Source organism: Melopsittacus undulatus, chromosome 9 (assembly GCF_012275295.1).
Source record: "Melopsittacus undulatus isolate bMelUnd1 chromosome 9, bMelUnd1.mat.Z, whole genome shotgun sequence".
NCBI lineage: Eukaryota > Metazoa > Chordata > Aves > Psittaciformes > Psittaculidae > Melopsittacus > Melopsittacus undulatus.
The window spans coordinates 22,871,643-22,898,901 of record NC_047535.1 but is presented as its reverse complement, the minus strand read 5'-3'; the positions used below and the strand labels follow the sequence as shown (position 1 = coordinate 22,898,901).

Here is a 27,259-nt window from a genome sequence, read left to right as displayed (position 1 = left end):
AAACTTGCTTATGGACTGTCAGTTGTTTTGAAATTTACTTGCTCCTAGAAAAACAAGTGTATTGATTTTTCTAATACTTACCCTGTCATGTAGCATAACCCCTGCCTGCTGTACACAGCACTGGGAGAGACTGTACACATCTTGGGAAAAATGTAAAGCTGTCAGATTTAGACGGTTACCAAGTGAGGAAGGGTGATTTAGGCTTTGCTGTGCTGCCCAGTCTTTACAGGCTTTAAGTAAAGAAAATCCCCAGACGTCTTTTTTTTTTTCATTAAGGGTAGAGAGATCTAAATTATGTACCTGTATCTAAAACCATTGTGTTTGCACGCATGAGAACCACAGATCATCCACAAAAAACAAAGTAGGAACTCTTTCTGCAGCACTAGGTGTGACACGGGTGTGAAGATAACACAAGAGGAAACTCAGTGTGCATCCTGCTGTCATCTCCCATGAACTATTTCCTCTGCCTCCACAGCCTCCAGTTCCTTCTCTCCCCATTTTACAGAGCTATCTGACACAGTGAGCTCTGAGCATGAGCCTGCAGCATGTTTAGGTAATACTAGAATTCACATTCAAATAAGTGAGCTGTCAGAGAACAACAGCCGTATTTACCAAGCTACAGTTAACCTGCAATGTAAAACTGTAACAAGATGAGAATCAGAGAAATAGGTTACAGCTTTCACAAGAGAGAGTCCAGAGATGCAACTGCACCCAGGCAACCTGCACACTTCAAAGCCCACCCAGGGAGGGGGTTGGGGGGAAAAATCATAGCAGAATTGTTCAGAACAATTTTCAAGTCTAAATCTTGTGTAAACATCAATGATGCTGGATGAGAAAGAGACAATCCTGCCCGAGGAAGCACATGCATGTCTAGATACTGAGAACAAAACAAAGTCTCACCAAGGTATTAAAGACGCTGAGATCTCTGCTGCTTAAACATTCAAATTTTAGCAAACCTGCTTTGCAGAAAACTCTGTCAAGAATTACTCCCCTTGTCCCTAAAGAGAAAAATACCAGGTCACAATGAAACTAAGAACCCGTAGGATATTCACTGCAACTTGGAGGAACTTGTTATTTTTACATCCTGCTGAAACCATCTGTAAGTGATTTATAATTGTTCTGGAAAGAAGACGTTACTCCCTTTCTCCCTTCTAATTACCAAAATAGATTAAATTCATAGCCAGAGCCTCACTCTGCACAGAAGCCTTCTACTCAAGCCTCAAACGCTTCCTGAAAATATGAAAATTGGTTTCATATACAAAATTAATCAGTATTCTCTAACCCAACTTCTCAAAACAAAGGAAGAAAACACTAGAAATTGGCAACTGTCTTACACATACCTAAATAAATAATATAAACAAAAAAATCACCCACACATGCAAATGAAAAATCACTTCTTCAGGATGCATTTTGCTCTTTGCCCACCAGGACAGTTGGCAAAAAGTGATCATGAATAAGAATGTGAACAGAACTGAAGTACAGTTCAGAGAAAGAAAGATACATTAAATAAAGCAGAAAACATGATAAATTGTGTAAGAAAAGAAAAGCAGGGAAGAAATGCGATTTAAGTTCTGCAGTATCTTTGATGCATGTTACTACTATAATCATGAAATGTCCTTCCTAACCAGAGAATGAACCAATTAAAACCAGAGCTATCCCCAGTGCCTCACAGCTGCACAAATGAAGCATCAAGTGGGAACTGCTGACACCCTTCTCATCCCCAGGACTACCAACCAAAGCAGTGACGTGCACATGGGAGCTTGGGGATAGTAACCTTTCCCCAACACACATCAATATTTGATCATGAGTACTTGCCAACTTCCAGTGCTAACCTAAAGTAGACAAATATCCACCCCTCAAATGTTCCACATCAAAACTGGGGGTGACGTTGTATCTATATGTTTTCTTAAACAAGGGAAAAAGGACTCAGTATGACCTGACCTCTCACTCTTAAAACGGTTTCCAGAGATTAAGAATAAGGCCTATTACCAAGAAACCATAATGGAGCTAATGCTGCAGCTAAGCTTGAAAGTAAACAAAGTGCTACAGGTGACACTGTTGTCAAATGTGGCAACTGTACTTGGATGTAAAGTACTTCTAACAGAAAGGCACCAGAGCTGAGACAGAATGCATTTAAGAAGACTAACAGCTAGTTCAACATGCCATGAGGCTATTACAAGTACCAAATTCCTATCAGTCTCCAAGCAGCCAGCTTCCTGTTATGAACTATGCATTTCATTACTGCATTAAACAAAGTATTCAGTTTAACACATTAAAGGAAAAAACAAAATCTCGGTTTACCCCATTCATTGCTTTTACTAATAATCTGTAAATCTCAGTAACAAATTAAGGAAGATTTATAAAGCACCTGCAACCAGATCAAGGTAAATACCTTCACTGCATGGTCCCTAAATCTTGTTGCTAAAGAATAAAAGTATTTCCTAGCTACAAAAGTTGAAATGAGAGGGTGGTTCTGCCATCACTCAAATTCCCACCATCATTCATATTCAAAACCCATATTGGGTTTTGCTTCTACACTGACCAGGAAAACACAATTACTACAACAGATAACTACAACTCCTTCACATTAACCCAGTACCAAGCTCAAGCCACTGTGCTCAGCATAGCTCAAGAACAAGCTTCACCTCTGCTTCTAGTTTGTTCCACACAAACCGTGGCACAGTGCCCCCAGCCATGCCAGAGATTAGGCCAGTGGGGCTGGGACTTCCACTGCTGAACGGCCTGGACACCCACTGCCAGCCCGGGGTGGCTTCCACTGGCCTCCCAACCAGGCAGCAGAAGGGAAGGTTCTCTACGGATGAGGCAGGCCAAGCGAGCAGGAGGCCAAGAGAAAGCGCAACAGCAACTCCAGCCCTGCTGTCAAAACTAGGAGAAACTTCACCCAAAGCCACCTTTTGGGTGAACTCCAAGGGAGTCATCTTTACCTCGGGTCTGAAACCTGGCCGGAGCATTTCCAATCTGCCACAAGTGCAGTACAAAAGCCAGATAATGTCAAGCAGCTGCTCACAATCGAGCCTGTGGCTCTGAAGGTTCCACATTATTTTCCTACACAGATAAAATAATTTATGATAATAAAGCTTAGGAGTACGCACACCAGTCCTGCTGCTCTTCTCTCCCTCTTGGGAAAGCAAGCGAGCAACTTTCTAAAACTGCAGCTTCATCCCAGGGCTTTTCTATCGCCTTGGATTTCAATACGCACAATCGCTGGGCTTAAGAGAAACCATCGTAAATCACAAATGTTGTACAGAGAGGCAACACGTTAATATCCTGCAACCTCTGAAATCGTGGCCGGAGTGTCGGTGCAAGATCACCCCAGACCCCAGCTCCTGCCTGAGGTGTTATGTTCCCAGAATGCAGAGGTTCCCCCGAAAATAAGAACTTTAAATGAAGAACTGTCAGATCCGCACTCCCGACCTCACACGCGGGCAGCGTTCGCTGTTACAGAGCAAGGAATGAATTATTCCATAGTTGATCAAAAGCCTGTCAATACATTACGGCAATGCCGAGCAAACCTCCATAAACACGAAACTATTCTGGAGCGAGCGACTGCACCTTTGCCGCAAGTTTAAACCCTTCCTTGCCTCACCAGGGAACTTGTTGCAGATCCTCCACGCGTAATAACTAAACCGATTCTTATTTATGTCTTTTCCCCCTTTCGTCTTAGTAATTAATTAGACCACCACGCTCTCCAGAGTGTGATACAAGTGGTACCAAAGTCCTAGCCCGGGCGGAGGGAGCCATGGGCAAGAAGGGACATTTTGAGTCAAAGGAGCGGCGGTCCGAAAGAACATGGAGGAAAAAAAACCTCCCCGCTGCTGGGCCTGGCTTCACTGGAAGAGGGAAGGAGGCCCTGGGCGCTGACGGTGGCCCCGTCGCCTGCGTGGGTCGACGGGGCCACCGTCAGCGCCTTTGAAATAGAAAATTCCCCATGGATTGAAGCCGAAGAAACTTGGGCCTCGACGACATTTTGAGGCGCTGAGGGGAGAGGCAGGGTGCGCCCCCCCTCCCGTTCCCTCCCTCCGCTGCCGGCCCCGGGCAGCCCTGCTGCCATCTTAGCGCAGGGGAGCGGCGAGGAGGGGGCGCTGGTGGCCCCGGGAGATGAAGGGGCCGGGGCGGGAGGAAAGGAAGAGAAGGCCCCTCTCTTCCTCACCTTGATGTGGAAGCGGATGAGAGCCAGGCGGATGCAGTGCGCCATGCAGACGGGCGGCAGGAACCAGACCTTGGGCGGCGGGGTGCCCTTGTTCTGGACGTGACTGACGATCTGCTGCGCCGTCTGGCGCTCGTTGCCCTGGCGCTTCACCCACTCGTGCAGCCGGGCCTTCTCCAGGGCGCCGTTGAAGAAGACGAAGAGCTCGATGTTGCCGTTGAAGCAGGCCTTGGCCAGCGCCGCCAGGTAGCCCAGCATGTGGTTCCACTGCCCGCCGCTCACCCAGTCCGTGTAGAAGCCGCCGTAGAGCCGGTGCAGGCAGTTGTCGGCGTCGATGAGGAGGCGCAGCGGGGTCTGGGGGGGCCGCTGGCGGCCCCCACCCACGAGGCTGCCCCGCGCCAGCTTCTGCAGCTCGACGGGCACGACGGCGCTGGGGCAGTGCTTCTCGATGTAGTCCTGGAAACCCTGCACTCCCATGGTGAGGACCGGGCGGCGGCGGCGGCGGCGAGCGGGCGAGCGGGGGCCCGGCGGCGGCGGCAGAAGCAACGGCGGCGGCGGGGTCTGGGCTCGGGCCGGGCGGCGCGGTGGCGGCTGTAGTTGCGGGTGGGCGGTGGGAGCGGTGGAGCCGGGTGGGAGCGCTGGCTGCCGTCGGTGGCTGTTCAGGGGGGAGTTGTATGGATTAGTGGGGGGCTCATGGCTGCCGCGGCCGCCATGTGCTGCTCTCACAGAGCCATGGCTCCGGGATCCGGGCTGCTGCCGCTGCGGCTCCGACTGCCGGGGGGAGGGGGAGCGGCACCGCGCGCAGGAAGCCAACCCGCCGCCGCCGCCGCCTGCGGCAGGGAGAGCGGAACGGGCGGGACTTGGCGGCGGCCGCCGCTGCCACTCACAGATGGCGCGGGGCGCGCGCGCGGCAGCCGGCGGAGGGCGGGAGGGTGGTGGGAGCGCGCCCCCAGCGCCGCCCCGCCGCCGTCCCGGGCCTCGCCGCCCTCGCGGCCCCCCGCTGCCCTGCCCTGCCCTGCGGCTGTGGCGCAGCCCGCGCTGCTCGCCCGCCGCGGCCGTTGCATAACCTGGGCATGCGCGGGAGCGCGGGCGGAAGCGGGTGGCGGGAAAGGGGAGGGGTGCTGGGGGAGGCGGGAGGCCGCTCGGGACAGGCCCGGTGAGTTGGGCCTGGCTGCAGCGTTGTCATGCGCCACCCGGACCCTGCCTCCGGGGACCAACGGGCCTGGGCGCGCCACGCCACGAGTTCTTGGGCAGCGGCGTCGGCCTCGGCTCTTCTTCTTCTGCTGCTGCTGCTAGGGTACGGGCCGGGGCAGAGCTGTCGGTGCCGAGAAAGCGGCGTCCCGGGCCGCCGTTGCTCGTGGGTCGGAGTCTTCTGTCTGGCCTGTACCACGCAAGCAGTGGCCGTGCTGCCATTTACAGCTCTGTTGGGCCCTGGCGCGGGATGCTGTAGTTTCTGGTCTCGGGCAGCCTGAGCGCTCTGCTGGACCACAGAGCCTTCCCCTCCGAGAGAACGGCAGCTTGGCCGTTACTTACAAATAACAATTACAGGCTCTCCTCGCCTTGCCCACAACTGTGTATTTATAGCTGCCTTTAAAGCTTACAGATGGGCTGGTTCCGTCAGGAGAAGAGAAGGCTCCTGAAGGGGAGACCTGAGAGCAGCTCCAGTGCCTAAAGGGGCTGCAGGAAACCTGGAGAGGGGCTTGGGACAAGGGCCTGTGGGGACAGAACAAGGGGAATGGCTTTAACCTGCCAGAACAGGGGAGACTGAGATGAGCTCTTAGGCAGAAGCTCTTCCCTGTGAGGGTGCTGAGGCGCTGGCACAGGGTGCCCAGAGAAGCTGTGGCTGCCCCATCCCTGGCAGTGTTAAAGGCCAGGTCCCTTCCAACACAAACCTGTCTGGGATTTTTATGGCCTTTTGCCTTAAAATAATAACACAAACTTGTTCTGTGCCTTGCAGATATCAAGAAAATGTCAAGCTGCACATGATTGTATATTCACATTAATATTGTATTGACTGGGGTGGGGGGGGAATGTAATGTTTATGAGATTACAGGCAGGCAGGATTGGCACCTACAGTATTCCCACTGGGGAATAGCTGTTTCTCAGGGAGTGGGCTGGTTCGCTTAGAGGCAGTGAAGTGCTAGTGCTGGGCCACTCCCTGGATGTTTGTATCCAAGACCGTCTGGTACAGCAGAAGGATGGTAAAATAAAGACTACTGTAAAAGCTATGGTAGTAGTCAATGAGAAATACACATTTCTTCCTAGAAATCTTATTTTTGTCATCTGAGAGTGTGGTTTCCAAAGTAAGTAGCCTGATCTCTTTCCAAACTATTTTTTTCTTGGACTTTGTTATTTTTCCTGTAAGAACAGGCACATTATGATAACATCAAAATAATAAAATGCTGTAGAACACTTTGAGACGCACAAAACACGGTAGCAGACCAGTGGTGCTACTAGAAGGAAAGAAGATGAAGGAGAAAGAACTTCAGAATTCCAAAGATACCAAAACATGCCAAGATTTGGTCAAAAAGAACAAGTGCCGGCATACATGAAGTGCAGGTGGTCAGCGCTCTATCAAACAGTACAAGGTTTGATCAGAAATTAGGCCATTTTAGTTAGTCTTAAGAACCCAAAAATAGCTGATTGAAGGAGAATTCAATACTTGAGTCATTAATTGTCTCACAGGATATTTAGGTTCAGTAGCCTTAGCAATGGCTTATCAGGTATAAAATATCTCCTAAGTTTACTTGTTCTGTTGGGTTTGGTTTGTTGTTGATTAAGAAGGAAAGACAAAAGCATCTGCCACCAGAAGCCTGGCTCTTAGCAGTCTAACACTTCCCATGGTGTTGGACAGACACTGCAGAACTGAAAGCTGTCAGGCTCATGTGCCCATCCACAAACAGGACCCTTCCCCTCCTCTGTGAGAGGAGGGAGTTGAACAGAAAGGGAAACAAGGTGCTTCAGGAAGTTTCTTGGTACAAATAGCTGTCTTGATGCAACTAAAACTTTGGCCAGACAAGCTGGCAGAGGTCATTGCTAGGCCACTCTCCATAATCTTTGGTAAATCGTGGGAAACGGGAGAGGTGCCTGAGGATTGGAAGATGGCAAATGTCACACCAGTCTATAAGAAGGGCAAGAAGGAGGACCCGGGTAATTATAGACCAGTCAGCCTTACCTCCGTCTCTGGAAAGGTGATGGAACAACTTATTCTTGACTCCATCTCTAGGCATATCAAGGATGAGGGGGTCATTAAGAACAGCCAACATGGTTTTATGAGGGGGATGTCATGTTTGACCAACCTTACAGCCTTCTATGAGGAAGTGACTAGGTGGAGGGATGATGGTAGAGCGGTAGATGTGGTTTTTCTTGATTTCAGGAAGGCATTTGATACTGTCTCCCACAGCATTCTCATAGATAAGCTAAGCAAGTGTGGGCTTGAAGATCAGGTAGTGAGGTGGATCAAGAACTGGTTGAAGGGAAGAAGGCAGAGAGTTGTGGTCAATGGCACAGAATCTAGCTGGAGGTCTGTGACTAGTGGAGTCCCCCAGGGGTTGGTGCTGGGACCACTGCTGTTTAGTATTTTCATCAACGACCTGGATGAGGGAACTGAGTGTACCCTCAGCAAGTTCACTGATGACACTAAACTGGGAGGAGGGACTGACACACCAGAAGGCTGTGTTGCCATTCAGCGAGACCTGGACAGGCTGGAGAGTTGGGTGGGGAGAAACTTGATGAAATTCAACAAGAGCAAGTGTAGAGTCTTGCATCTGGGGAAGAACAACCCCATGTACCAGTACAGGTTGGGGGTTGACCTGCTGGAAAGGAGTGAAGGGGAAAGGGACCTGGGGGTCCTGGTGGATAGGAGGATGACCGTCAGCCAGCAATGTGCCCTTGTGGCCAAGAAGGAAAATGGCATCCTAGGGTGCATTAGAAAGGATGTGGTTAGTAGGGCAAGAGAGGTTCTCCACCCCCTCTACTCTGCCATGGTGAGGCCGCATCTGGAATATTGCATCCAGTTCTGGGCCCCTCAGTTCAAGAAGGACAGGGAATTGCTTGAAAGAGTCCAGCGCAGAGCCACAAAGATGATGAAGGGAGTGGAACACCTCCCTTATGAGGAGAGGCTGAGGGAGCTGGGTCTCTTTAGCTTGGAGGAGACTGAGGGGTGACCTCATCAGTGTTTACAAATATGTAAAGGGAGGGTGTCAGGATGATGGAGCTAGGCTTTTTTCAGTGATATCCAGTGACAGGACAAGGGGCAATGGGTGTAAACTGGAGCATAGGAGGTTCCATGTGAACATCAGGAAGAACTTCTTTACTGTAAGAGTGACAGAGCACTGGAACAGGTTGCCCAGGGGGGTTGTGGAGTCTCCTACATTGGAGATATTCAAGGCCCGCCTTGGACAAGTTCCTGTGTGGTGTACTCTAGGTTACCCTGCTCTTGCAGGGGGGTTGGAGTAGATGATCTTTTGAGGTCCCTTCCAACCCTTGGGATTCTGTGATTCTGTAATTTATGGAAAACAAACTGGAAAAGAGGTAGACTAAGATAGACTTAAAGAGCCTTTCACCATAGGTATGAAGACAAGGTATTTTTTCATCTGCCAGCTGCATGAAACCTACAGGAATCTCGTTAAGTTTCCTGCCTGTAAGAAAATGGTGCAGTGGAGGAAAAGGCAGTGAGGACCTTGCTGTCTCAGCAGTGAGACACTGCACTTTGTACTGTTAGCAGATGTTGATTGTACATGGGAAGGGTTAATAAGGATTAATATTAAAGTCAGTGAGTCATTATCCAACTTGAACAGAAGAGAATTAGGAGTGGCTTCCTAGAAGGAAGGAACTAAACAGTCATTAGGAAGAACTTATAATGAATAACCATGTCATGGCAAGAACGTGGAGATGAATGTTATCATTTTAGTCTTGATTCCTCTATTAATGAAACTTGGTCCCACTGTGAGGTGAATATGGATATAAGCTGTTGAATGGGCTAGCCATGGTAACCTCGATAGGTGCATTTGCCTGGGAATGGATACATATATTAACCATGGAAAACACTTGTCTTACATGATTTCCCTTTGTATTTCTCATCCTTTCTCACTCTGGTGTGTCTCACTGTGGAGCTACTGTCCCAAAACTTCCCAGTTCTTGCTGCTGTAGGAGCAGAACTCCCAGTCCTCCTTTTTACCATCAGGTCTGCAAATGGCCATGGGATGGTCCTGTGGGCAAGGTACTTTTCTGCATTGTTATTTCAGTGCTCAAAGTGAAATAAGTTTTGTATTATTTCAATATTACATTTAAATATGGACATTTGCAAATAAACATCCCTGATTCTACCATTACAACATAGTTCTGCTGTTAGCTATTATTTCCATTACCTGTCATCTAGAACATTTGACTGTAGTGGGGGTAGATAACACGCAGCAATAAAACTGACCCTTGGTTCTCTCAGGCTGTATCGCTTGCATACCTACTTATTAAATATTTTGCTTTCAGAAGCTTGCAGAATCTTCATGTGATTTATATAAAACCAGGAAAATTATACTGGGACAGTTCTGCAGGTTGACTTACCTTCATCCTCAAGATGCATGTTATCACAAGTGATTTCCTTTCATTTGTTAGCTCACAGCTGTAGGCATGCCTGCCACTCAGGCTAAAATAGTTACCAAAATAGAAGAAATTGAAAAAAACTTACTTAGGTGCAAAAAAAATTGTGGGGACAAAATCTGTCACTTGTAGCCTTGCTCTGATTTTGTATCATAGCACTTACTACCAGGTGAGACATCCCCCTCTCTTGTACATTTCATTGGTGCAATTAAACTATATAAATCACCCAAAATTTATACAACTAAAGAATTTCCATGTTCAGGTATCTCTTAGCTTTCCAAAATACCTACAAACACCATCTTGCTTTAGCATACAATAACTTTTTTCAAATAGCTGTGATACCTATGGCATAACATTTTCCTTTTAGGACAATAAAATGTTCCTTTGGGAGACACCTGAGTCACGTAAATGCTTACCAGTCTCCATCAGCATCAGCTCTTGTTTCACTCTATTTCTGGAACTTCTTTTGTTTCCAGCTTTCTGCAAGACATAAGGCTGCAGAACCCATAGGTGACTGCTCAGCTTATATTTATTGCTAGCAGTTAATTTTTTCTTATATTGTTCCTCCAGCAAAAATTGGGTAATACAAATGTTTACGGTTTCTTTTGTAAAGCATTCTCTCTGCAAAGAAGACTTTGCTGAAATTTTTATTTTCAGCTGCTCTGTTGTCACCCATCAAACATTCCCCCACACTAACATTTCCTCTTATTTGAAAATTGTGAGAAATAGTTGTAACGATACCTGGTGAGTATGACTTGCATTTTTTTTGCTACTATTAAGCCTTTTCTGTTGACTGTATATATCCACTCTGCTACATCATGGACCTTCTGCAGGAGGCTGGTGCTGTGGAGGAAAATATTCTGCACTTTCCCACTGGCCACTGGGAACTTTGGTGATGGATTGCCTTGAGGAATCTTAATCTTCTGTTTAGTGCTGTTCTTGCATTGGCCATGTAGAATTTGTGTCTTTCTCAAGCTCTTTGTTTCTTTTAGGTTAAGCCACTGGTTTGAATCTGAAGGTGGTTAGTGAGGACAGTAAGAATCACAGAAACACAGACTGGTTTGGGTTGGAAGGGACCTTCAAGCTCATCCAACCCCTGCCACAGGCAGGGACACCTTCAATTAGAGCAGGTTGCTCCAAGCCCCTTCCAGACAGGCCTTGGACACTGCCAGCGATGGGGCAGCCACAGCTTCTCTGGGCACCCTGTGCCAGTGTCCACTGGAGTCCCTTTTAACTGAAGTCCACTGATTTTTTTGGTCTTTTCATTCTCCTTTAGCAGCTGGCCTAATGGACCTTTAATGTTTTGTGAAAGTTGAGAGTAAATCCTACTTCTTTGCCTATCTAAGAGAGGGCTGCTGGCTGCTATTCTGGGACTCAGGAAGTCTGCTCTCCTTGTACTTGCCTCATGCAAATATGTGCCCAGTGTTGACTACACAGCAGTTTGGCTTTTTTCTCCCTCCTACTGGCATTTGCTTTTTGATTTACCTCAACAGAATGTAGAATTACACAAAGCATGCTCTTCCTCATTACATTTTTCACTCTTAGTCAAAAGTCATTTTATGGTAAGCTGCTTTATTTCATGCATCCGTGTTTGCTATCAAGATAAACTGCTACCGGTTCTTGATCAATTCTTCAGAGATTTTCTCACATTTCAGGCCCCCAAATAAGTCATTTGAGACTTGTCATTCTTTCCCAAAATTTCTAAATCCACCTGAATTCTTGCATATTCAGGACTGTTTTCTGTATGCTGTCTCTAACTACTTCCTATCTTTACTGTGAGGGTGATGAGGCCCTGACACAGGCTGCCTAAAGAAGTGGTAAGTGCTCCATCCCTGGCAGTGTTCAAGGCCAGGTCTGACAGTCTTGGGTGAGGTATTGTCTTGGGTGGGTCTAGGGTGAGGCATCCCTGCCCATGACAGGGGGTTTGGAACTGGATGATCTTAAGGTCCTTTCTAACCCTAGCTATTCTATGACTATGTGATTATGTGGAGGTTAATCCAAATAGGTGGCCCTGTGGCAGAAGCCCAGCAACAACACCAGTGATGGAGCAAAGACTCCAGTGTCTTTTTATTATTTGGGAATTTCCCTATGGCATAACATCTTAATTTCGCTGTGAGATACTTGTAATACTTTCTCCTGTTCCAGTTGTTGGCCTGTGTTTGGATGGGTTGTCCGTTATCCAGTAGACTATTAGTTTACTATCATTAACATTTACTTACATCTCCTCTGGAGCACCTCTTCTTAAAGTTGTGGCTATGACAAACCCCACATCCCATTTTCTAGTACTTGGTCTCTTGTTCCTCCTGAGACAGCATATTTTGTGTTTTTGAAAAACTCAGATTTAGGAACTGTATTATATTTGAATGGGCAGCAATTTATGTTCTTTGCATGAACACTTTGTGTGAATGGGGACTGCAGAATGAAAGCATACAAGGAGCTGCGTGTTCTTCCTGAGCAAGCATTACAAGCCTGCTTGTTGGCAATCACTTTACAGTTGCATTTTTTTCTCTCTTGTTGGGCCAGTTGACCAGTTAATATTCTTTTTCAGTCTATTTTATTCCTCTTGATATTTCCCAAAGGCATCTGCTGCTTTCCAAATAATTTTTTTTAGGCCATGCAAATATTAGCAAAACATGCCAGGCCAACACCAAAATCTTGTAGATGGGACATAGGATCACAGACTGATTTGAGTTGAAGGGACCTTAAAGCTCATCCAGCTCCAACCCCTGCCACGGGCAGGGACACCTTCCACTAGAGCAGCTTGCTCCAAGCCCCTGTGTCCAACCTGGCCTTGAACACTGCCAGGGACGGGGCAGCCACAGCTTCTCTGGGCACCCTGTGCCAGCGCCTCAGCACCCTCACAGGGAAGAATTTCCTCCTTATACACACATCTTAAAGAATCATAAAATTCCAACCAAACCATGGAATGGTTTGGGTTGGAAGGGACCTTAAAGCCAACCCATTCGGAGCTTGGCACTGTACAGACATGGGGTAAATGGAGATGTTGCTCCAGAAAACTTTTAGGGCAAAAAATGACTGGTCGTGAGTCCTGGGAGTGTATGGGAAAAGCAGCCTCACAGAGGAGGGGGCAAGTGCCGCTGACTGGAAGAATTCTTCCTTTCAGAGAACAAGCAACGCTTTCAGAGCAGTGGATACTTAGCCGGGGCACACAGTATGCAGATTACATCAGGTCCATTCGCTACCCTTCATTATATTTAAGAAACAAAAGCGTGAACATTTTCAGCTCTAAATTGGAGTTTGCAAAAGTAAAAACATAAATAAGAAAGGCATTAGGAAGCAAGCAAGAGTTGCTGGTGGAGAGCAGGAGGACTGGTTCATCAAAAACCTGGAACAGTGGCATGCTGTTCCCTGGGTATTAATGAAGAGTTGTGTAAGACATACAAAAAGGCAGTATTTAAAGTATATTCTACAGTGCTTTTTTCAGGAGCATCAGTTGTGTTACAAACAGATACTAATACATTACTACAGCTAGACACAACACCAAATACGATGCATTTGTAAGTGGTATCATTTGAAGAGCACATAGGAGCTAAAATCTGTAGTGTGGCTGTTTCAGAGGCAGCTATTTATCTTTCTAACATCTGAAAAACATGTCATATTTTTTGGTATTTACACAATTAACACAGGTATCTAAAGCACATAAGTGATAGATTTAGCTATTTAAATGGGGGATATAGATGCCAGGTTTGGGAGCATCATCCAAGCCATACCTTCACTTTCAGTCTGCTGCAGTAACTAAATTCTTTCTCTTACCCAAATACACACCGGCATGGTCTACCAGCGCATCACCCATAGCTGTAGACAGCCCAGTTAACAGTACCATGTGCTGCCCTTACTTCATGACTAAACTCTTGCTGCACAAAGCTGTACTCTGAAAGTCAAGTAAAAAAAAAAAATTGAATTGCAAATTATGAAGTTGTGGGGCTGTGCCTGCCCCAGTCTGCACGCAGGATGAAGTGAGCTTACAAAATCCAGGCTTTTAGCACAGTGGGCTGGACACAAGGGACACTTTGTGCTTTTCCAGTCACAGAATGGCACTGCGTGTCTGTCCTTGTGGGCACGGCTGCACTCCTAGGACACGAGGTGCTCCTTGAGCTGGTGCAGTTAGAGAGGAGGAAGAGCAGACACAATCCTCCTGTTGTCCAGATGTGGCCCAGGAGCCACCAATTAGGCTGTTGTGAATTACAGCACTCAGTTCAAAGGGCTGTTAATTGTATTTTAATGACAATTTAACTGACACTGATGATCATTTCAGAAGCATCTAGATCATTAATTACTGGTATGGTTTGGTGCTTTAAGCAGGCAAAGCACTGTAGATAAATCAGATGCTGGAGATGGATTCGTCATGAGGGACCCTAGTGATATGACAACGGGGAATGGCTTTAACCTGCCAGAGGGGAGATTAGATTTTAAGCAGAAGCTCTTCCCTGTGAGGGTGCTGAGGAGCTGGCACAGGGTGCCCAGAGAAGCTGTGGCTGCCCCATCCCTGGCAGTGTTCAAGGCCGGGTTGGACACAGGGGCTTGGAGCAACCTGCTCTAGTGGAAGGTGTCCCTGCCTGTGGCAGGGGTTGGAATGAATGAGCTTTAAGGTCCCCTCAACCTAAACCATTCCATGGTGCTATGATTCTATGAAGTTACATTATTAATGTTCTCAATGTCTTTCAATGGCCTCCCACTTACCACAAGCATCATCCCTTGTTCATAGGCTCAAATCTCTGCCCTGACTGCTCGTACCCGTGATCCAGCTGCAGAAGATGTTTTTGCAGCATTCCAGAAATAAGAGGAGCAGCAATTCAAAATAACTTACATTAATTAACCAAAATTCTACCAATACTAATAAAGTACTGTAATAAATATTAACTAAAATGTTTAGTTAATATTTTAGAGGAGCAGTGGTACAGTCCTGGGGATTTTGGTTTCCATGGCTGGTGATTTGATACCTGCCAGAAGCATTAAATTCCTTCTCGAATGTTTACTTGTATTTTGTACAAGATGCCCACAGTCTGTTGAGGAATCCATTCTCCAGAAAAAATATTTAGAATGCAAATCACAATTTTCCCCGTCAGAAATTCAGCCAAAACACACTGCATCTGCTAATCATTGACAACATAGCAGTGGTCAAGGTATTTGTACATAAAACACTCTATCAGTGAGAATAAAGCACACATTTTACAGAATCATGGAATGACTTTTTTTGAAAGGACCTTAAAGCTCATCCAGCTCCAGCCCCTGCCACAGGCAGGGACACCTTCCACTGGAGCAGCTTACTCCAAGCTCCGTCCAAGCTGGCTTTGAACACTGCCAGGGATGGGGCAGCCACAGCTTCTTTGGGCAACCTTTGCCAGGGCCTCAGCACCCTCATCTTGCCCATGTAATAGATATCTAGTAATGAATGGAAAAGCTGCCTAAGGCCTTTTCTAAAATATGCTTTCATGAGAAGAGAGGTTAACTGCAGTACAGTGGATTTTAAGTGCCAAAGTTAGAATTCTGACGAGGCTTTTACTGATGCAGGAGAAAGGAGGTTTGGTTTCTCATTGAAAATAAAATGCATGTAAATAAATGCTAACACTGATTTTTTTTTTTGTGAAGATTTACGTGAGGTTAATTCCTTTACAGCCCCAGAGTGCATTTGGTTTCACTAATCTCCCCTCAAGTCTATGTGGGATTGCAGACACAGGATGGGAGTGAGGAGCAAGCTCTGCCCTGCACCCAGGCATGCTTTACACCCAAAGACAGTGATCCTGCACCCATGGGATGCACCTGTTTGTATGAGCAAGGCTCCACAACTGCATTAGAGGAGACATTTGATTGTGCAGATGAGGTAGCTGGGACAAAACAAGGTTTGCATATGGGAAGGATTCTATGTGAGGGTGTCATGGTGCTTTTTTTGCAGCTGTTTGAGCTGAGACTTCTGCTGACCACATAAAGGCCGGGTCTCACTTGGGCACTGCTGTAAGCATGTTATTTTGGTGCCTCTCCTTTTCCTTCAGCTGGGCAGCAATGGTGTTTTGGGAAATGGAAGGCTTGACAATTTCTTGCACTTTGTTACTAAATGGTGGGTGTTTTCCTTTTACAATGTTGATAGTATTTGAAACTGAGTAGTTCCGAGGGCAATTAAGTGCTCCCTTTCCTGTTTCAGCAAATGCTCCCCTGGGTTGCCAGTGCATTCTGACTGATCTCCCAGTGTGCACAGATTAGCAGACCTGAGCTGAGGCCAGCTATGTGCCGTCTTTGAGAGGTAACATTTAAACTCATGTATTCCCAGGTTTTGTTATTAAAAAACCTTCATTTGATTTTCATTCATTTCAGAAAGGACCAAGGATCCTGGTGTCTTAGATTTTTTTGTCTGATTTACACAGATTACTTTCTTACCTTCGCTTGTTCTTTTAAAGAGATACCACTTGAATTTACCCTGTGACTTTCTTGCCTTCAGTGTAAGTCAAGAAAGCATTGAAAGTTTAGAGAATTATAAGTTTTTGAATAACGCAATTCTTTCTTTTGCAAGAGATGAAAAGAGCAAGCTCCTCGCTGGCGAACAGAAAACCTTACTTCTGAAAGTCATACAAACACGCAGCCTGGCCCACGTTCAATGTCTTGATTTCCATAAAACTAGAAACATTACTTAGCATGAATTCATAGTCTAGTTCTGAAAAAGTAAGGAAAAAAAAGGTAAATATTGCATAATTCTCAGTAATGAGAACATACTTATTTTCCAGAAGATGTCAGTTTAATCCTCCAGGTACTCTCAGTATATAGAGCAACTTTTGATCTCCCCCTACATAGTACAGGAGACTGTCTCTTTAAATTAATTTATAAAATAATTCAGGACTGTGGGTGTCTTTGATCTGTTCCTCTCTACTAAAGTACAGAAGAGAAGAACATGTCGCTTAGCAACCCCAGCCGGGACTGGGGGGAGGCGGTGAGGGATGGATGGTCCAGAGTCACCAAAGGGATTCATCCTCACCAGAAAACTCAACTTCTGAAGATGCTTGTTCAAAATAAAGAAAGCGAATAAACAAACACGGGGGCTTGCAGAATGAGGTATTTTCACTTCTTTATTTAAGTTCTTTTTTCCCCCACTTCTGGTCTATTAATAGTAATCTTAGAACCAAATCAGAAAGTCAGGCACGGGATAGGCACTGCAGGATTAAATAGCTTAAGGACTGGAGATATTGGAAAGAATCTGAGGTTTTATTTTTAAAACAGTTAAGCCTATTTTAAATGGAATTTATATTGTCAAGTCTGATCATAAACAATTTCATATCTCTGTTTTCATCTGAACACCTCAAATAAAGTTTGTGTGACTCTCATCCTGATTTACAGTTGCTTAAGCTGCTTAAGCAGCACCAGACTGACTTATTTAGGGTCAACCACCTTGTTGTAAATAAAAATCTGCATTTCTCTAAGTGGTTCCCAGGCTGTGATGAGCTGACAACTAGGTAACATCTTAGTAACTTTAAAAAAATACCAATTAGGAAAATACCTATGCACTATGTTGATGACCAGCATTCAGAGAACTATACCATTTCTGCAACTGGAAGATAATCATGTCCTACAGAGCAAATCCTATCTGAAATCACTCCTGCTCGTCTTGTTCCTGACCAGTGCTATCCTAGAGCAGCCCTAATTCATCTTTTCCTTTTGCTAGAGAAATCAACCATCAAACCCCACAGCCCTGCATGGCTGAGTTGTGGAACAGAAAACTGCTGCAAAACCACTGTGTAAGAGGGAGAATGACAGAACCAGCCCATTTCAGTGTGCTTCACACAGATGAAAAATGTCTTCTGATTAAATAAAGGTAAATGGTTATGCCTGGTCTTATATTAATGATCATAAAAGTTGTTTAAAATCTGCTTAATTTTTATGCCACTTTCCATCTCCTAATGACCTATAACTTATTACTGAACATATCACAGTACAGTTAAGAGAAGCCTAAATGCTAATGGTTCACATTTCTCCCAGAGCTCAGTACAGTCAATGCTGTGCTCAAATTCTGCAGTAAAATTGCAGATTGTTAGAGCAAATGCCTACCCCTGTCTACAGGCTAGAAGCTTATCTAAACTGGCATCTACTGTGTATTCCAGCAGTTACACACATACTCAAAACTGGACACTATTGCACTCTGAAGTAGCACTTTATTTTATTTAGTAAGGGCAATGATAAATGATAGCGTAGACTTCATTAAGATCTAAGTTTCTTAAATAACTTGATACATAAGTAACAAGATCATTTTTTGTTACCCATATGCAGCAAAGACTTATAGATTAAAATCCTGTCTCCAGTGAGATCAATGGGAATTTCACTGGTTACTACAGGGGTGACTGGGTTTTACCCAGGTTCTCTGAGAGGCTGTTTCCTGTACTGGCATCGCTTACGTAATGTGATTCTTTCTTTCATGAAATTTCAATAAGAGAAATGTGTAAAGCACTTGGCATTAAGTGGTCTAAGTTTGTTAACATACAGCATTTAGAATGCAGCCCAAATGAGAAACAAATGATGATAACTCAACTGTGAACATTTCAATTAAAAATACTCCTGGAGAAGCTTATATAGACTCTGGATTTTGGTTTTTAACAACTGTTTTCTGTGTGGTTTCATTATGATCCGAACAAATGTGGAGGCTCCATTTGAAATATCACAAGCTGAAGCAAAGCCCGTTGACTTGACTTTATCTATGCTCTCAGTTACACCAGGGTCAACAATTCTTTACTGTAACTTAATCCTGAATAAGTACTTTTGCTGACTGCTGGAATCAAGTGGGAGGAGGAGTCCAACAACAGTGGAACCCTTTTATTTGCCCTTGTGTTTACAGTACCAGTTCATGTACTTAGTGGGTTTTATTTTTAGGAAACAGAAATATGTGATATCCAGGGGTCTGAGATTACCTTAGTTGGGGATTCTTATTATTACATAAAATTTATGTGATTCCTCTAACAGAGACAGAACATCTCCAGCTTCTCAAGTAGACTTCATGGGGCTGATAGTTTGAAGAATATGTTTTGGACTATGCTGACATAAAACCCTGTACGATTAACAAAGATTTCTGGTTATGGCATTCAAATTACCAGATCAAGATGATACATCAAAAAAGTATGCAGATAAGGCATCATTTGCCCAAAAATGTCATCAGAAACTGACTTCCCAAAGGTATGTCTCAAGCTGCAGAATGAAAACACTGATGTGTGATATTTTTCCATTTCAGAGTGATCATTACAGTATCACTATGATGCGGACTACCTTCCGTACTCCTTAATCCCAGTACTGGAAGAGGAAGAGTAATCTTAGTTCCTAGAAGGATCACATGGGAGAGCCCTCAGTTTGGTGCAAAAATTCTGGAAAATATTTTGGTCCAGCCAACAGTACTGGGGAAAAGAAGATTTTCTCTGGCATGGGACACATAACTGTGACAACCTCTTGAGCTAAAATATATCAGACCATTTCTTTCTCTTGTCATCTCCTCCTAAAGAAAAATAGATTTATTGAGCCTTTTTTTTTTTAGGATGCATAGGAAAGTTTGAAGTTAAAAATAAATCTCAGATCCTTCTTAGTATAAGGATCCCATTGCCCTCTGCAAAACAGTAGGTGATTACATGGAGGTGTTTTGGTATTTGAGGCTCAGTTCCCCCAGTGATCAGTACTTTCAGCAAAGAACTGCAGAAGCTACTGTCCAGAGAAGCTGGACATCTTCACTGCTTGCATAACATATCTCTGTCACCAGAGAGCTGCATATAAATGGACTGAAAAACTCCCCAAAATGCTTTGATGCCACATATATGCAGAATTTGAAAGGATTGGGAGTTTATTTTAGAAAGGAAGTATAAGTCTGTGCAAAATGTTGTGTGGTATAAAGGAAAGTCAGGAAATTCATGTAGGTTTTCACTCCATGTAAGATGCACAGGCCACAGTGATGCTGTGAGGGCTGGAGCAGCTCTGCTCTGAAGCCAGGCTGAAAGAACTGGGCTGGGTCAGCCTGGAGAAGAGAAGGCTCCTGAAGGGGAGATCTTAGAGCAGCTCCAGTGCCTAAACGGGCTGCGGGAAGCCTGGAGAGGGGCTTGGGACAAGGGCCTGTAGGGACAGGCCAAGGGGAATGGCTTTAACCTGCCAGAACAGGGGAGACTGAGATGAGCTCTGAGGCAGAAGCTCTTCCCTGTGAGGGTGCTGAGGCGCTGGCACAGGGTGCCCAGAGAAGCTGTGGCTGCCCCATCCCTGGCAGTGTTCAAGGCCAGGTTGGACACAGGGGCTTGGAGCAAGCTGCTCTAGTGGAAGGTGTCCCTGCCCATGGCAGGTGGGTTGGAACTGGATGAGCTTTAATATCCCTTCTGGCACAAAACACTCTGGGATTCTGTCATTTACTGAGTGAACTTCAATTTAGTTAACATAATCTAGGTAAAGTTTTGATAATGCCACAAGCTTAAATCTGAGTTACATCCTAGAAATATTAGTTAGAAGGGACCCTGAGATCATCTTCTGCCTTCCACTCAAAACAGGACTGTTGCCAACACTGGAGCAGGTCTGCTGTGATTTTACCTAGGCAAATCTTGGTTGCTCCCTTTGAGTAACCTCTTCCTTACTGCAGGAGCCTCCTGGGGAAGCAGTTTTTCCCAATGGCCAGTCTGAACCTCACAGGCTGTTGTGTGTGGTCACTGCCCTTTATTAAGCTATCTGTCAGAAAGAGCTTGGCCCTATCTTCTTTCCAGCTCCCATTCACGTGGTTGCAGCTTGCTATTAGATCACCCCTGTCCTGGGTTCAGCAGTAGCAGTCATTTTTTCTCCTTCTTGGTAGCTGGTGCAGTGCTGTGTTTTGACTTTCGGGCTGGGAACTGTTGCTGATAGCACTGATGTTTGTAGTTACTGCTCAAATGTTTGGTTTGTCCAAGGGCTTTCTGAGCCTCATGCTCTGCTAGGAAGGAGAGACAGGACACCTGACCCAGGCTAGCAAAGAAGTATTCCATACCATAGCACGTCATACCCAGGATGTAACCGAGAGTTACCTGGAAGGGCGGGGACTCTGTGGGTTGGTGGAGGTATCGGTCGGTGCTTGGTCGGGCAGGGTGGGGTGAGTTATGGGTCGGTGGCTGGTGAGGTGTTGTATTCTCTTCACTTGTTATTTACTTTATCATTATTGTTTGTAGTAGTAGCAGCAGTAGTGATTTATGTTATACCTTAGTTATTAAACTGTTCTTATCTCAACCCATGGGGGCTACATTCTTTGGATTCTCCTTCCTAACTCTCCGGGAGTTGGGGGAGCAAGGGGGGGAGTGAGTGCACAAGCTGTGCGGATTGGTTTAAACCATGACAACCCCTTAGGCCCCCCTGCACCAGAATGAAAAGCCACAGCCTCCCTGATTTACTGAAGCATGTTAACTGTTCCTAGCCATCCCAGTAGCCCTCCGATACCTTGCCTTCCCATTTCTGAATGTCCTCTTGACCTGGGAGTGGCAAAAGTCAGACACAGTATTCCAGGTGTGACATCACTAGCTCAGAGGAGACAGGGATAATGCATTTCCTCAACCTGCCAGCCACCCTTCTTCAAAAGTAGGCCAAGGTACAGTTTGCCCCATTGGCAATAGGCACACCATTGGCTCCCATTTGACGTGACATTCCCTGTAACCTCCAAGTCCTCTCTGGTAGGGCTGCTGCTCAGCCAGGCAGTTCCCAGCCTCTCCTGGTACATGGCATTACTCTGCCCAAGATGTGGGACTATATACATTTTGATCTGTTTGGTCAGATCCCAAGTTCCTGAAGATCCCTCCACAAAAGTTAGTATTTGGCATGTCAGCAACTCTAATTTGGTGTCATCTTCAGATCTGCTATTTCTGCATTCTGTATTGTCATCAAGGTCATCAGTGAAGCCACTGAACAGTATCAGCCTGGTGTTGACCCTGGGGCACTCTGCTTCACTCTGCCACCAAAGAGATGTTGAGATGATGGCTCTCTATCAGTCTGGAGCTGCTCTGGGCTTTCTGACTGTGACACACGAACTAAAGGAAGAGCTGTTTTTCTGTTTGGTACCTTAACTGGTAACCTATTCTTGAAGTCTTCTAGCAGATGGTAGTGGGCTACATAGTGTGCAATAGTAGCAAAGGTAAAACACTGCTTAAATTTAGTCGAATTCTTCAAATAGGCTTCTAAAAATTACATTAAACAAAAAAATGTCCTTGCCATGTAGCTTTTCTTCATTTCTCAATACCTAGTCTGGCATTTTGGAGTGTAGAAAATTTCTTTTTCAATTAAAAAATTAACATTTGACTTTTATTCTGCATTGGAATCAAACCAGTCTCTCACCACGGGGCGGGTGGATGACAGATCTGTCTCTGCAGTCCCGCATTTTCAGTTTAGAGTCACAGAACCACAGACTGGTTTGTGTTGGAAAGCACCTTAAAACTCATCCAGTTCCAACTGCCTGCCATGGGCAGGGACACCTTCCACTAGAGCAGCTTGCTCCAAGACCCTGTATCCAGCCTGCCCTTGAACATTGCCAGGGATGGGGCAGCCACAGCTTCTCTGGGCACCCTGTGCCAGCGCCTCAGCACCCTCACAGGGAAGAACTACCTGAGAAAGAGCTCATCTCAGTCTCCCCTGTTCTGGCAGGTTAAAGCCATTCCCCTTGGCCTGTCCCTACAGGCCCTTGTCCCAAGCCCCTCTCCAGCTTTCCTGCAGCCCCTTTAGGCACTGGAGCTGCTCTCAGGTCTCCCCTTCAGGAGCCTTCTCTTGTCCAGGCTGCCCCAGCCCAGCTCTCTCAGCCTGGCTCCAGAGCAGAGCTGCTCCAGCCCTCACAGTATCTCTGTGGCCTCCTCTGGCCTCGCTCCAACAGCTCCACGTCCCTCTGATGCTGTTGTCCCAGAGCTGGATGTGGTACTGCAAGGGGGAGTCTCACGAGAGCGGGTCTTACCTGCATCCCACCGAAGTGTAACATCATAACAGATCTGTCTCCTCAAAACACACTTTTCAGCAGAACATAAGAAGTCCACAAAGATAGTTTCCATATTGTTTTTTTAAATCTGAATTATAACAAGAAAAAAAGGGTATGTGATTCCTTCTACCAAAAAGAGACATCCAACAGAAAAAAAAAACCAAATCCGATTCTAAAATTACTATTTCAGTGATTACTTGTAATCTGTGCATTTTCATCTGCTTCATAATACCCAGCTTAGTGTTAGATCTAAAAAAAGAATGAGATGAGAAAATCATTCCTTTGATATGCATTAAATTATTCAGTTAGTAAATTAGTGAATCTTATCCTGAGTGTTACTAGCTATTAGTATGTTACGCTGCTTGATGTTGCTCATGAAGAACACATATAAAATGAGGACAAGATTTCCCTTTTGAAGTTGCTACCACTTGAGTTGTTAACATTTTTTAATTGGTGGCTGTCCTCTTGAATGCAGTTTTCTGCTGTCTGCTTTTAGGAGAGATTCTTCATTTTTCATTTGTTCTCTCATTGATTAGACCTTTTTTTCAGTGGGTAACTCTCAGAATAATTAGCCTTTCAAGGGAACCATGTTCTCCTAAATAGTTATTAATTACTATCTCCCCAGTTCAGTATACTTAGGCCTTTTTCACTGGGAGAGTTTCAAGCTTACATCTGGCCTGGTCACACCATGGTACCACTAAAGATAGCAGGAATCTCACTGCAGATTTCAGGAAGAGCAAGATCAGACCCCAGGAATGAAGAAAGATCATTCGCATTCCCTTTGTCTTTCAAAGGTGTCTCTTTTCTATGAGAACCTAAAACATTTCTTCAGGCTCCAGGACAGGATTGAGGAGGGAGTGAAATGAGTGCAGGAGAACAAGGTAATTCCATCGGAACAAGGATACCATCTTCAAAGACACTGTCAGGTTCAGCAGCTGGGCTAATGAGCCTCAATTATACTGCTAGTCTTAGAGTACTGGAAATGTACAGCACCCTTTTACTTAAAGCCAGTTTATGGCATATAAAAATAAACCCATTGAAACCAACAAGTCATTCTGCATCTGAAGTTATTTTCCCACTAAAGAGCCAAGGATCTTCAAGAAGAATGTACTTCTTGTAGAAATTACTGCCAGTGTTACACCACAATTAAAGAGCATGATGGAGGATAAAATACCCCAACATGCCATGCACTGCTGCAGTCATCTCGTCCCATCCTGGTTCATGTTTGACTTCTTTAAGCCAGTTCTTGTCCCTTTGCTTACTCTTGTCTTTAACCTTAAAGCTTACAGTGAGCATTGCCAGCTATTCTCCTGCTAAAATGCAGCCTTACTTTTGTATGTCAGATTCTCTCTGTTCTATTTGGTCTTTCAACACAGACTGTAACATCATCCTCATTCTTTCTCTGCCTCCCTAGCAAGCACTCCTGCTCTCATTCCCTGCTTCTTCCACACTTGGTCATTAAGGAGCCTCTCCCACAAACATGAATTCCCCTGTCATTCCTGGACAGACTTTTCTTCTCTCAGCACCAGAACCTGAGCCCACGTCTCTGGCATTCTTTGATGGTGGAGTTATCTGTTCAAGATCAGTACATTAAAACAGGGGGAGGTTAGAGTCTCTTCCAAGCTTGTCCCATTGATTTATTTCCCAGATTCTCTAAGCAGTCTGATCACTGCTTTTTGGGAATGCTTTTTTTTGTCATTCCCATCCAGGGTCTTACCTTCTGCAGAGATTACACTATGGGTCAGCCTGTACACAGATTATATGTAAACTAGACAGTTATTTCTCCATGACAGAAATAGCATTTAAGATACATCCTTTTCCATCCTAGCTGAAAAATAAAACTTTGAGCTAGGCTCTGATGATCTTATGACTCACATCCATAATATTTGTTACTGCTCTTTGCATTCTCAATATCCTCCTTGACCCACCTCCCCAGCCACCTCTTTCACTAGGAAATTACAGACTCATCTCTCCAACAGGTGATAATCCCAGAATTTTCTCTGCAACCAGGACTTCATTTCATCCACAAAGCTATCATCTCCTGATCATCCTCAAGACGCTGTCAGAAGAACCTTGTTTTCCTGCCTTGTGCACTGATGCAGCAGCATTACCTGTCAGCACAAGCAACACTGCTGTCTCTTTTCCATCTTCTCCCACTTCTCCATGAGTCTGGCTCATCCCCAGTGTGTTCCTTCAGTGCCCTGTGGTCACCATTTTCATCTCTGTTTGTGCATGGCCAATGTCAGCAGGGTTTTAGTCCATAGTTAAGATCTGTGTAAGCTAACGATAGCTGGCTGTTTGTTTCTGCTTGTACTGATCCTGCAATACCTAAAGACTAACACGTGCACCTCCTTACTCATGTTTCAGACTGAAAATCAATATAAAACTAAGGAAATTGAGAAAAAAAATCTAAAAGAAAACCCAAGGTGATCCAGCATGGGTTGTAAAAGTTGGTATAAATGGTTGACCAAACAACCATTATGGAATCATAACTTAAAGGGAACCTTCACTTTGGAGAAGAGCAATGTTAATAGAAAGGCTAATTGTATTTTATTGAATACTATTAAAATACCTATTAAAAATTATAAGTTGTAGTCTAAAATACTGCAGTGCAGTTCAGAGAGCTAGCACGGACTATGAAATGGCCTTACATGGTCATGTATTTCTGACATAAGCTATTTCAAGAACCCATTTACGAGTAAGCTGTCTGGTTAGAGCCCTGCCCTCACTGAAATCAATAGAAGTTTGGTAGTGACATCAGTGAAATGAGGTTTTCCTCTCATTTTTAGCCTGTGCAAGATTAAATACTGGGTCAAAAAAACAGCATGAGTTCTATTGCGTGAAAGTGTCAGTGATCCTAGATACAGCATTTGCTTAGGGAGATTACTAAATGGAATTTAGAAGTGATTTATTAATGGAAATTATGTGTTTTTTTTGTTAATTAGTCCAAATTTCCTTACTGGCAAAAGTGTCCTGTTGCATTGCAAGGCAGCATACCTCTGCTGTACCAGTAAGAAATGCTTGCTTAAACTATAGGCTAGTAGGTCTCTGGACATGAGAGGTGGCTTGTTTCCCTTCCCCATTCCAAAAGAAAATCAATAAAAACAAGCATTTAATAGTATTAATTCCATTATTATACAGCCTAGGAGCTTTGCAGGCACTGAAATGCTGAAAGCACTATGATAATTCGTTGTTGAACTTGTTAGTAACAATGCATAATTAACAAGTAAGCTGCAGGAACATGCAATTGCAATGTACTTACATGGGATTTGCTAGGCAGTTGTGGTATAATTAGGCAGATTAAACCTACTCTGTAGAGTAAGAGTATGTGATATACAGTGTATTTTGTGTTATTTTGCATCACTTGGTCCAGAAATGCAAAACTGTTAAACTCCATCAATGGAGTTTAATGAAGTGTTTCATTCTGTTGTAGGTGGAAGTGAGCCACAGGTATGAAACTATGCACAAACCTGCACAGAGTGCTATTATTTAAATGATTGCTGTGGTTTCTGGCTATTCATAGAATCACAGCATACTTACAGTTGGAAGGGACCTTAAAGCTTATCCAGTTCCAACCCCCTGCCATGGGCAGTGACACCTTCCACTAGAGCAGGTTGCTCAAAGCCATGTCCAGCCTGGCCTTGAACACTGTCCTCTCATGGATAACATTGTAGGTCTCTATAATAATTACAGGTAAAAGAATGCATGGAAAGAATCTCTATTCTTACAAATGTTTAGAAAATTATATGCCAGCACATCACCATTTCTTTGCCCTAAAACTGTTAGTATCAAAACAACAAACATGAAGTTGCATAACACAGGCACTGGGAAAAAAATACCAGTTGATGGTGAAAAATGTACTTCCGAGTCACTTTTTACATTATTCAGCATAAACTATAAGTAAAACTAAATTAAGTTTCTGTTATAGTTGAGGTTCATGTCTAGAAGGAAGAGGAATGCCACACACATCTCTTGATGCAGGAATTGCTGTGCCTCGTCTCAAGAACAGCAGTACCAGCCTTTGAACAGATGCATGTAGTATTACGCACTCCAAGGGGAAAACACAGACCTTTCTAGAGAGTGGATACAACACTGCATTGGTTGAGTAACTTAACAGAAATGTGGATATATTTGCTGTTGCTGAAGATGTAAAATTTAACTTTGGCATATATCGAAACAACCTAAGAGCTGTCTATTCTGCTCCAGGTGCCAGAAGATGTAGGGAGCTCTTCCAAGTCTATGTTGGTATTGTTCAGGTTCATAGTAATTTTCTTGTCCTCAGGAGCTTGATTTATGAGTTGAGCATAAAACCCATTGTTGCTCAGAAAGGCCAGCATGAATCAGACTCCATTGATTTTCAGTTCCTATGTTGGAACTAAAGAATTACCTCATCTGAATGTCTTCCGGTGCCTTCGCTCTCCGCATTACAGCTGCACGCTCACAGTTGGCATCAGCCACCTCAGGAGCATTGCCTGGAGCTGGGAAGGTGGCCATGGCTCTCCTGTTCCCATGACTGGGATGGATTTCCATGTGGAGTTACAATTTCAAATCCAAGTCTT

At 44.8% G+C, this 27,259-nt stretch overlaps 1 protein-coding gene and 1 long non-coding RNA gene across 3 annotated transcripts in view; one reads left to right on the top strand and one right to left on the bottom strand.

The window, feature by feature from the left end:
- Nucleotides 1-4,969, bottom strand: part of FAM120A (family with sequence similarity 120 member A) — a 54,875-nt gene extending 49,906 nt beyond the window's left edge. The window contains exon 1 of one of the 2 annotated variants that reach the window (XM_034066333.1): nt 4,172-4,969. In XM_034066333.1, the coding sequence (XP_033922224.1) occupies nt 4,172-4,645 (474 nt within the window). In that variant the 5' untranslated portion in view covers nt 4,646-4,969. The remainder of the gene's footprint in view (nt 1-4,171) is intronic. The other variant, XM_034066334.1, reaches the window with a different exon arrangement.
- Nucleotides 4,166-17,579, top strand: LOC117436688 (uncharacterized). The gene is made up of 3 exons (XR_004550030.1): nt 4,166-4,646; nt 15,927-16,025; nt 17,436-17,579. It is a non-coding gene; the product is annotated as an uncharacterized lncRNA (long non-coding RNA).
- Nucleotides 17,580-27,259: the final 9,680 nt, after the last annotated feature.